This window comes from Euphorbia lathyris, chromosome 2 (assembly GCF_963576675.1).
Source record: "Euphorbia lathyris chromosome 2, ddEupLath1.1, whole genome shotgun sequence".
Taxonomy (NCBI): domain Eukaryota; kingdom Viridiplantae; phylum Streptophyta; class Magnoliopsida; order Malpighiales; family Euphorbiaceae; genus Euphorbia; species Euphorbia lathyris.
The window spans coordinates 112,346,388-112,358,931 of NC_088911.1; the positions used below are offsets into that span (position 1 = coordinate 112,346,388).

The following is a 12,544-nucleotide window of genomic DNA, read 5'->3' on the forward strand; positions in this document are numbered from 1 at the left end:
GTATATTTGAAATTCATATATATTTTTTAATGATAATTCAAATTAAATTAATTGACTACTTTTTTTTTTTTTGTAGAATTTTAACTAAAGATGAATGATTTATTTATTTTTACAAATTCAATGATTTGTACTTTTTAGGAATTTTAATACATTTTTATATTCCAAATATTCTGTGAAACAATAATAATAAAATAGCAGATTAATTAAGAAATATATTAGAATATAATAAAAAAACAAAAATTAAATATTATATCTACGATACAAAAGAATTATAATATAGATTAAACAAAAATTGAATTAAACTACAATTAAAATTAAATATTATATCTACGATACAAAAGAATTACAATCTATATTAAAATGGAAGCAACATCAATATATTATTCTATAAACTATTACAATCAATACTTTTCTAATGTTGCATATGAAGAAACTTTATCAATTCAATATATTACATATAAAAAAAATAAAACTCGTAAGAATTAGTCACAAATTCATCTTGATGATAATTATTTTGGTTGATGGAATTTCATGATCACCAAGCATTCGAATTCTATTATTCATTCTGCTACAATAACCCAATATATCTAATTGAATTAGTTTAAGATGATGATTTCTCCTATTTTCATCTCGTAATATCTCATCAAGATATTCGATCCATTTGTTCTTCATTCTTTCACTATATAAAATATCAGTCATACTCGCAGATACCACTTATTTGATTTCATTAATATTTTCTAATAATTATATATTCTTGAATTTTGTAAGTAAGAAAAACAAACAAAAGAATTGAAAATAAAAATGAAGGGACGAAAAAGATAATTAGGAGAGAACCATCTTCCTCTCGGGGGTTTTTTTTTTGAAAATAAGAGAGAATGTCGAGACATAAGCGTATAAAGAGGAGAGTTAAAATATTCTTTGCCCATTAATTAAACATTTTATTTTTTCTTAATGAAGTATTAAGTCCATAAATTAATTTTAGTTAAATAGAATTAAATCGCAATTGTAACCACTCAGTATAAAAAAAAGTTTTATAATTAATATGTGAAATTAATTATATTAATTAGAATCATTATGCTCAACATTTGAGAATTTGAAAAGATTCAAATAATAATATTTTCTTAATTAATATTTTTCAATAATTTGTCCTATGATCATATTTCATTTTCATCTGTTAAAAACTCTTGAAATACTAACAATTTTGTATGAACCGTAATATAATAGTTAAAAATTATATTGTCAATGTTGCAAAAGCAATTATCTTAACATCCATAATTAATGTACATTTTTAGGATTTTGAGCATCAAAATTTATTTTTATTTACCTTGATTTTGAATTCGTATCTAGCATAATCCACATTCTTCAAGAATAAACCTCTTATCAAGCGTATTAGACGCTTACAATCTCCTACTCTAGAAAATTGGGAAAAAATAACTTCTTGATAATAATAATACTAATAATAATAATATAACATAATTTATATTGAAATAATATAAATAGTAAGTATAATATTCCAATATCTCTTTAATATTTTATTTAATATGTCTCAAACTTCAATGAACAACTATCGTGTGAAACTTTATATCTATTTGTACCAAAATGCATAAAAATAAAAAGTACAATCCATATCAATTAGCTAAACTCAAACTAAAAAATGAGTGGATTTCAACATGTTCCGAATTAGAAAAATTAATCCAACTTCAATTAAAACTAAAAATTGAGTTCATAAAAAGCTGAAAATCTAAATTTTAGTTAGAGTTAACAATCAAAACGATAACACCTAGGAACATATACTAAAAAAGAATGTAAATATACAAAATCTTTATTTTAGTCATTTTGAAAAATAAATAAATAAAAAAACATGGATAAGGTAGCGAGAGGTATGAAATCTGGATAACGACAGAAATGGAATTTCATCTCTGAAAGATGAAACTATAACAACAATTGTTTAATAAAAATAAAACAACAGCACAATTGAGAAAGCCAAAAATTGAGTTCATATAAAGCCGAAAATCTAAATTTTAGTTAAGAGTTAGCAATCGAAACGATAACACCTAGCAACATATACTAAAAAAGAATACAAATTTACAAAATCTTTATTTTAGTCATTTTGAAAAAAAAAAAGACAAATAAAAAAGAAAACATGGATAAGATAGCGAGAGGTATGGAACCTGGGTAACGACAGAAATGGAATTTCATCTCTGAAAAATGAAATTATAACAACTATTGTTTAATAAAAAGAAAACAACAACACAATTGAGAACAAAAATAACTACAACATATGAAAAAAATCGAATAATTACCTTGAGAAACATAAGAATTTCTTGTAATTTTTGATACTTTTGTGTTTTCCGGTTTTAGTTGTTCATGCATCTTCTATTTCTGTCGGATTTCTGCAATTGAAGCTGTCGGTTTGGAAAAAAAAAAGACAAATAAAAAAGAAAACATGGATAAAATAGCGAGAGGTAAAGAACCTGGGTAACAACAGAAATGAATCTGAAAGATGAAACTATAACAACTATTGTTTAATAAAAATAAAACAACAACATAATTGAGAAAAAAAATAGCTACAACATATGAAAAAAAATCGAATATTTACCTTCAGAAATATAATACTATCTATCGTGACCAATGAATATAATGGTGGAATACTATTTATCATGCTTTATATAGAAGTTTATTTGTGACTTTTGAATTTCCTTTGCTTTGTGTTTTTTCATCTTCCCGTAACTCTTGCTTTCTTTTATTATTTTAATTAATAGGCTAATAATTATTTAATATATTATAAATATAAATTTGATATTTTTAATTAATTAAATATTTTTAATCTGATTTTTTACTACGTTGACAACTCATCAAAAAGACCTTTAAAACACTTCTTCTCATTTCTCTCTGCTTCCGTAATTATATATAGTATAGATTCGAATACTTGGTGATCATGAAATTCCATTAACCAAAATAATTATCGTCAAGATGAATTTGTGACTAATTCTTACGAATTTTATTTTTTTATATGTAACATATTGAATTGATAAAGTTTCTTCATATGCAACATTAGAAAAGTATTGATTGTAATAGTTTATAGAATAATATATTGATGTTGCTTCCATTTTAACATAGATTGTGATTCTTTTGTATCGTAGATATAATATTTAAATTTAATTATAGTTTAATTCAATTTTTGTTTAACCTATATTGTAATTCTTTTATATCGTAAATATAATATTTAATTTTAATTATAGTTTAATTCAATTTTTGGTTTTTTTATTATATTCTAATATATTTCTTAATTAATCTGCTATTTTATTATTATTGTTTCATATAATATTTGGAATATGAAAATGTATTAAAATTTCTAAAAAGTACAAATCATTGAATTTTGTAAAAATAAATAAATCATTCATCTTTAGTTAAAATTCTATAAAAAAAGTAGTCAATTATTTTTAAAATTAATTTAATTTGAATTATCATTAAAAAATATATATTAATTTCAAATATACATAATATAAATTTTTTTCATAGCATAATATAAAATTATTTAAAAGTAAATATGTCAATTTATTTATTTATCTAAATTATATAAAAGTTTCATACTACGTGCATCGCACGGGTTTTCGACTAGTGAATCCCTTAAAATGATTCATGTCAATAATGGATAGTGACTTCACTTCACTATCCTAATAAATATATAATAAATTTTTTAAATTTTATTATATTATATTATAAAAATAAAATTATATAAAATTTTGACTAAAATTAAAATTTAATCTTAAATATTTAGGTTAAATTTGTACAATTTCATACATTTGGGTGAAATCTGCATTTCGCTTGAAACTATATGGTTAAATATTTAGTATATTACTGACACAAATTTAATCCTAACGTTTTCAAGCAAAATCGATTTTAACCATGCTCTACCGAAAATTTGAAAAGACATGTTTGACTGTTATTTAACCACATCGAACCTTATAAACCAGTTTGTTGATTACTTCAAACAGTTTCATATATTTTTTTGTAACTATATTTTAGACAGTTTCAAAAAACTAAACTTGTTACATATAAATTAATCACAGTTTATTTTATTTTTTTTGAAATTGTCTACAATATTAAGTGCAGATTTAAATCTAACGTATGAAATTATGTAAATTTAACCCTAACATTTTCAAGTAAGATCAATTTTAACCATATACTACCGAAAATTTGAAAAGACTTGTTTGTCTGTTATTTAGCCACATCGGACCTTCTAAACCAGTTTATCGGTAAATTGAAGCAGTTTCATATATTTTTTTTGTAAAATATTTTATTGTGTTATTAATATAGTTACAAACAAAATGTATGAAACAGTTTCAATTTACCGACAAACTGGTTTAGAAGGTCCGATGTGGCTAAATAACAGTCATACAAGTCTTTTCAAATTTTCGGTAGCATATGATTAAAATTAATCTTGATTGGATACGTTAAGGTTAAATTTACACAATTTCATACGTTAGGGTTAAATCTGCACTTTGCTTAAAACTATATAAAATATTTTACTGTGTTATTAACGTACTAAATATTTTATTGTCAGTAATACACTAAATATTTAACCTTAACTTTTCAAGCGAAGTCCAAATTTAACTCTAACGTATGAAATTATGCAAATTTAACCTCACAGTTTAAGATTAAATTTCAATTTTAATCAAAATTATTATAAAAAAAATTCAATTTATATATAATTTTATTTTTATAATATAATAAATTTAAAAAAATATATTATATATTTATTGCGTGAAGCCACCATCCATTGTTAATATTCCCGTCAACATTGCTCATTACTGTGCCATAGACACCGTCACGAGTAATTGAATTTAGGGTTAATACACATATTTGCCCCCGTGTTATCACGGATAAACAGATATGCTCTTATATTAAATAAACCCACAAAAATACCCATGAGTTTTTCAAAAACACGCAATTATACCCTAATTTAACAGACCTTCGACGTGGCATAAACGGCTGTGAAATGTGGGGCCATTTCTCTCTTTTCTCTCCATGTTTCTTCTTATCTTCTTCTCTTCCTAACCCATATATGCAATTGAAGAACTGAAAATCGCATAATACCAGAAAAATTTGTACAAAAACCAAAAGCATTTGTTCTTCTCTTCCTAACCGGTATCAAAACCAAAATTGCGTCCTTGAACAAGTATTTCTTTTTTCTGAAGTTGAGTGTAAAGATCAGATTGAAATAGCATAGTAACGTCTCTGCAACCAAACTTGAAGATAATGGAGGAAACATAGTCGATGATCGGAGAATTGTCTTAATTCTGTAACGAGGTGTTCTTTGGATATGAATGCTTATAATGGCAGAAACAGTGGAAGCTAAAAATGCCACTTGATTTGGTAACCTGAAGAATTCAAAAGGTGAGCCTGAGCATTTTAGTGCCTGGTATGCCAAATGGTACTTGCAAAATAGTTTTGCAAGATGAAGCCTACCAATACTCAAGCCACATAAAGAAAAGGCTCTTACAGGTGATTGTCGCACCCTTCTTTTCATTGAAATTCATCAATGTAGCCTTCGGTTCTCTTTCCGTCTAATTTTTGGCCTCCAAACATGCTGGTCCTGGGCATTATGATGAACAGTAGGTTTAGGCTTCCTCGAAGTGTTTGGATAACTTTGATTTCTTTGATTTATTGGGAGGAACGGTTCATATGTATGAGCTTTTGGTTTTTGTGACAAATTTTTCTGGTATTCTGTGATTTTCAGTTCTTCAATTGCATATATGGGTTAGGAAGAGAAGAAGATAAGAAGAAACATGGAGAGAAATGAGAGAAATGACCTCACACATTTCTCGGCCGTTTATGCCACGAAGGTCTGTTAGATTAGGGTATAATTGCTTGTTTTGGAAAAATTCAAGGGTATTTTTGTAGATTTATTTGATATAAGGATATATCTATTTATCCGTGATAATACGGTGGCAAATATGTGTATTAACTCTTGAATTTATTGGGTAATTTTTTAACATTGGATAATTGGATTAACCCAGCGACAAATCTTTATATTTTATTTTATTTTACTTTTCTCTATATTAAAATAGTCAATTTCCTTCATCAAAAAAAAAAAAAAAAAATAGTCAATTTCCGGTTCAAAATACGTTTCGCTCCAAATTTTTATGTTCTGCATCTCTGGTTACGCCTGTCTGCTCAAACTCAATCGACTTCTCTCCATAAATCTCACCAAATCCTTCTCCATTGTAAACCCAAATTTATCCACATGCAGCCCCATTTCTCAGTACCTAAAGCCTCTCAATTCCAAAATTACTTTCTACATGAGAAATGGCCAAGTCCAGAAAGCACAGAACCTGTTCGACGAAATGCCTCACAAAAATACAGTCACCTGGAATGCCATGATCCGTGGTTATTTTCAGAATGAACAATCTCAAGAAGCGCTTAGTTTGTTTAGTTTAATGCCTGAGCGTGATCTTTATACATATAATATACTCATTTCGGGGTTGATCAACTGTGGTGATATAAATAGTGCTTTGGCGGTTTTTGATGGGATGTCGTTTCGAGATGTTGTTACCTGGAATTCAATTATTGCCGGTTATTTTCAAGCTGGATTTGTTGATGAAGCAATGAGTATATTCAATAGGATGCCATTAGAAATGAGGGATGTGGTTTCTTGGAACAATGTTTTGTTGGAATTGGTAAGAAATGGAAATGTTAAAGCAGCTCATGGATTGCTTGAGAAACTCCCATATGGAAATGTTGTATCTTCCACCAATCTACTCGTTGGGTATTTCAGAAATGGTGAAGTTAGTACTGCCATTAAACTTTTTAAATTGCTGCCTGCTGATCCTGATACAACTGTTTGGAATGTGATGATATGTGGTTTAGGGGAAAATGGTCATTGTGAGGAAGGTCTTAAAATTTTTCTCACAATGAAAGAGTTAGGTCTCTCAACTAACAAATCGACATTTACCAGTGTTTTGACAATCTGTTCGGACTTGTCAGCCTCACAGCTAGGCGAGCAAATACACGCAGAAGCGATGAAAACAGGTTTTCATGACCTTACTGCTGTTTCTAATGCAATGGTTACCATGTACGCTAGGTGTGGGAACTTGCATTCTGCATTGCAGGAATTCTCTTCAATGCCAAGCCATAATATAATTTCTTGGAACTCTATAATCTGTGGTTTTGCTCACCATGGATTTGGTGAAAAAGCTATTGAGATGTTTGAAAAAATGAGATTAGCTGATGTGAAGCCCAATCACATAACTTTTGTTGGTGTTCTATCTGCATGTAGTCATGCCGGATTAGTTGATCAAGGGAGATACTATTTTGATTATATGATAAACAAGTGTCATCTACAGCCAACAGATGAGCATTTTACTTCCCTTGTCGACCTTTTGGGGAGATTTGGACTCATCAATGAGGCAATGGCTTTTGTACATCAAATGAGAGAAGATGGAATGGAAATTCCTAGAAGTGTATGGGGAGCTTTGCTTGGAGCTTGTAGAATTCATAAGAACATTGCAATTGCTGAGATTGCTGGTGAGAGGTTGTTAGAGATAGAGCCTACTATGTCTGCCATATATTTGATTTTAGCAGAATTGTACGTGAGTGCTGGAAAAAGAGAAGAAGCAGAGAAGATTTTGAATCGAATGAGCAAGAAGGGTGTGAAGAAGCAACCAGGTTGTAGTTGGATTGAGGTAAACAACAATTGGCATGTGTTTTTATCAGGAGATAGTTCACGCCATGAATTTAGCCGAATTTGCAGTGTTTTAGACTTGCTCCGCAAAGACAAAGACAGTATGATTTTGAAATACAGTACCGGTTTGCTTGAGCAACCCTAGGATTGCAACTGGGTTGGGCATTCCCCATTCCCGTGGGGGATTTTTCCCAAAGGGGAGGGGGAATCCCTGTTAACTTTCCCCGCGGGGTGGGGATGGCGAAAAAATATCGCAAGAGGGGAGGATGGCGAGCTGTTTCAAATTTCTGTTATGCATCTCCTTGTTCACCATTCTGTACAAAAGTAAATGGCATAGTTTTGCTGGATTAAATCACTATTCAGCCACTGACTTGTTAAAAATGTTTGTATTTGACCTATGATCTATTATTTTATGACATTGACCTGCTGATTTATAAAAGATGTTTGTGTTTTTCCCAATCTATTATTATTTTGTGACATAAATTGTCAGCTATTAATATGAAGTGGACCTTTAACTATCAGCTTGAGCTTTTAGCTAAAACGGTTCCATGACATGGTATCAGAGCCAGTGTGACCAAGTGGTCCTGGGTTCGATAAGTCTTCCTTCCCTGCGAGAAAACTATCAACAACGGTTTTTGCATCCGAAGCCATAATGACGGAAGTAAGACCAAGGTTCACCACCTGCTTTATTCCATACCATAAAGCCAGAGCTTCAGCATTTCTAACACTGATAGATCCCGCACCCGTACCTCCAAAGCAAAACTGAAACACTCCCGACGAATCTCGAACCACACCGCCCCACCCATACTGCCCCTCATTAGTGAAAATTGCTGCATCTAAATTGCAGATGAACGATCCCACTGGCGGTGCTTGCCATCTCGGCGTTTCTGCGCCTAATCTTGCATTGATCTGCGCTGGTTTTTTACGGGACTGCTGCCATTCTTCGAGGTAGTGCAGCCCCTGTTGGACCGCAATGCGAGCCGGGGTTAATTTGTTATTCCATAGAAGATCGTTTCTCTGTCTCCAAATTACCCACAAGATCATCAATACCTTACAACACCACTCCTCAGAGCTCGAGTAGCACAACTGCAGCAGATACTCCCCAAAAGCTGCAGCATCATCCCAAGGCATTAAAATACCAGCAGCCAACCAGCATTGTTTAGCATACCTGCAATCCATGAACAGATGCCATACATGCTCTAAATCTCCCTCGCATAGCACACAAGTAGTTGGAATCGGTATCCGCTTTTCCGCTAATTTCCATCGTGTGGGTAGACAGTTTGATATGACTCTCCAGGCAAAAAACAGAATCTTACCCGGCAACTTTAAATTCCACATTCGCTTCCACCCGGGATGGCTAATGCCACGCTCAATCCCCTGCATCGCCGCTCGGTATCCGGATTTACATGAGTACTCGCCCGTTTTTGTGTACTGCCAGATTAAACGGAATAAAGATAGATTTGATGAAGGCCGCGTCCTCCGGTACAAATAGAGTGTCCAGTTTACCCGGATCCCAGCTTCTTCTACCAAATCTACTTAGTTGCCTCAATTTTCATATAGAATTTCACACCGGAAACCTTTTTTTTCTCTGCTTATACAACCTTGCAGTAGTATCAGTTTTTTTTTTTTTTTTTTTTTGAAGAGTGGAGAAGGTCAGTTCTTCTTCACATAATTAGCAATCATCTCACACATGATTTAACGGATTTCTTTGCATACAATTTCCGTCTAAATTGGACTAAATGTGATTAATTATATATGTAAGGATCAAATGTGATTGATTGTTATACATCAAGAGATAAACGTTCTTTATATGCCAGAGCCCAAATAATACTTTAAGCATATTGAACCAGATTGACCATTCAATGCTTTGTGCATGGGTTACCCTAGGATTGCAACTGGGTTGGGCATTCCCCATCCCCGTGGGGGATTTGCCCCAAAGGGGACGGGGGGAACCCCTGTTAACTTTCCCCGCGGGGTGGGATGGCGAAAAAATATCGCAAGAGGGGAGGATGGCAACCTGTTTCAAATTTCTGTTATGCATCTCCTTGTTCACCATTCTGTACAAAAGTACATGGCATTGTTTTGCTGGATTAAATCACTATTCAGCCCCTGACTTGCTAAAAATGTTTGTATTTGATTCATGATCTATTATTTTATGACATTGACCTCCTGACTTATAAAAGATGTTTGTGTTTTACCGGATCTATTATTATTTTGTGACATAAATATTGACCCTGTGGCCTGTTAAATGTTTTCACTAAGATGATTGCTAATTGCAGCAATATTTTTATAATATTTTGCCAATCTACTTAGTTGCCTCTTTGATATAGAATTTCACACCCGAAAACTATTTTTTTCTCTGCTTATACAATCTTGGAGAACTCAGTTTTTTTTTTTTTAAAAAGTGGAGAACAGCAGTTCTTCTTCACATAATTAGCAATCATCTCACACGTGATTTAATGTATCTCTTTCATTATGCGCTAATTTCCATCTAAATTGAATTAAATGTGATTGACTGTTATATATAAGATCAAATGTGATTGGTTTGTTATATATCAAGAGGTCATATTTCCAGAATTATGCTTTGTTTGTTGGAACAATGAGGTCAACCTCATTGAAGTGCTGAAGGATTAATCTCAGCTCCAATGAGTTAAAGATAAAGTTGTTCAATTTAGAGAAAGTGGAAACATAATAATAATTTAACGTTACTGCTATACCAGTAGTGTTGTTCGGTGGTGAATTTTGATCACCAACTGCTTGATCACGAACAGTTTTACACTATGTCTGTCTACTTTGTAGCACATTATGATTCTTCAAAGCTGAGGGCTGCAAAGCCTTAACTCTGTTTCTGTTTCTGTTTCCAGCATCTTTGTCTAAGCACAAACGAAAAGTCAAGAATAAGTACTCAGAAGGTGAAAAGCAGCATGAGTATTCATTCACTGGATAACTAATCAAAAGATGGAAAGTATCGTACCAGGACTAGATAACACAGCACGAGGCCATGGGACTGAACTGGCTTCAATATTCGGTCTATCAGAATTGCTTTTCTTGTCAGATCCTGTGAAGAGAAGAAGAAAAGAAGATTTCTCAGAAACTGATATGATAAAGACTCTGGAAAATAAGAGAGCATGTTAGAAGATTAAAAGCTAACCTTCAGAAGCAGATGCTAGAGGCAAACAAATGTTGGTTTGAAGGATCATGTTAGGCACATAAGACTTTGGAACTCTTGCAATCAGAGAAGGAGGAGGAGACATATCACGATGTACCTTCACTGTATATGATAAATGTCAGTTAGGAAGGTATGACTAAAAGGTACTCAATTATTGTGTCAAGCACAATGTAAACTACATAGTAACATAAAAGTTATACTGTGCAATAATGAAAAAGGCACCTGGAAAACAAGAATAATGTAGTACGAGAAACGAAACATCCTTCAAAGAGAGCAAAGAAGTGCAATTATATTCATGCCCTTCATCTTCAGTTTTAACCTTAACCTTTGGATACACTGTAAAAAGAAACAGAAAATAATATCAAAACAAGAAAGAAAATCTAAAAACTAAGAAAACTAAAGCAAAACAAAAAAAAAAACACCGATCAAAAGCTCACCTTTTTGGTGGAGTTTGGAGGTGATGAGGAAGAAAGAAGAAGCTAAACCTTCAAACATGATGTTTTGATGAGAGTGTGAGAGATGAATAGAACTAGAAAAATGAAAAGCTCTTGATCAGAATGAATGAGAAAAATGAAGTTTTCTCTAATCTGAAATAAATATATATATTGGTTTCACAAATAGTGATTTAGGTAATAAAAATGAAAGAAAAGTAAGGATTGATTGATTGCTTGATTACCATATATGGGGAGAATTCACGTTTTTACTTTTAAATTAGTGAACAAAATATTAATGCTCCATAATTAATTGATTCAACATAGAGTGATTTAAATATGTACCTTTTACAAAGAGTGATTTAGGCAAAATTAAAAAGTGGAAATTGATTGATTGCTTGCTTAGAATTTGGTAAGATTAGAAGAGAATAGAGTGACTTTCTATGATTGAGATTTTCTTTTCTTTTCTTTTTTTGCTTAAGAAAAGTTTAGGTAAGGGTAGGTCTACCCACTCCCAAGATCAGGGCAAACCACAAACCTCGATGAGAGTTTACAGTGGAATTTACAAATCACCTACCAATAAGGGCTGAATGGATTCTTCAATGGATTCTTAATTTGTCACGTTTGACTTTCTTCAATGGATTCTTAATTCTTTATCTTTTTATTGACTCAATGGATTCTTATTCTTTTCTTATTTGCCTCCTAAAATTACAACATGCCCTCAAGTTTCCATCTTTTGAATTAATGTATCTCCATAATTAAGCACCAAAGGTATAAAATAATTTAATATTGGACAGTACATGTCAATTTAATAAATTAATTTCATACTATAAAAGTAAATAAAAAATTAACACTATTACACTTTAGAAAGAAAATATTAACCCTCTATAATTAATTGATTTTTTTCCTTATTTTTAATATGTTAAGTTATTGGTTTCCTGAAATTAAAGTATTGACTCAGCACGTGATTTATCTTCATGAACTGTAGATATTTTAATTTTTCTAAATCACTTCTTACTCCAACGCATGCATTTTAGAGAGGTTAAATATTTATCTATCCAAAATTTTATTATTTGGCTCATGACCTATTATTTAGTTACATTAGTCTCTAAACTATTTTAATTGGTGAAATTTCATTCAATTTGGATGTAGACTTTATAAAACTGTTATCCTCTAATATGTTGTAATATTTTGACACCTAAACTTAACATGTGGCATGTGTTAAAGTTTATTTGCCACATAGATTTTATTGTTTAA

The 12,544-nt window shown here is 31.1% G+C and overlaps 1 protein-coding gene across 1 annotated transcript; it reads left to right on the forward strand.

Moving 5' to 3' along the window:
• The first annotated feature begins 6,083 nt into the window (after positions 1 to 6,083).
• LOC136219480 (pentatricopeptide repeat-containing protein At4g02750-like) lies at positions 6,084 to 8,444 on the forward strand. Its single transcript, XM_066006896.1, has one exon. The coding sequence runs from the start codon at positions 6,150 to 6,152 to the stop codon at positions 7,830 to 7,832; it is 1,683 nt and encodes a 560-aa protein (XP_065862968.1). The 5' UTR covers positions 6,084 to 6,149; the 3' UTR covers positions 7,833 to 8,444.
• The last annotated feature ends 4,100 nt before the right edge of the window (positions 8,445 to 12,544 follow it).

Excerpts from the sequence above, each read along its gene's own strand:
- LOC136219480 (XM_066006896.1), top strand. The coding sequence starts at position 6,150 with ATGTTCTGCATCTCTGGTTACGCCTGTCTGCTCAAACTCAATCGACTT.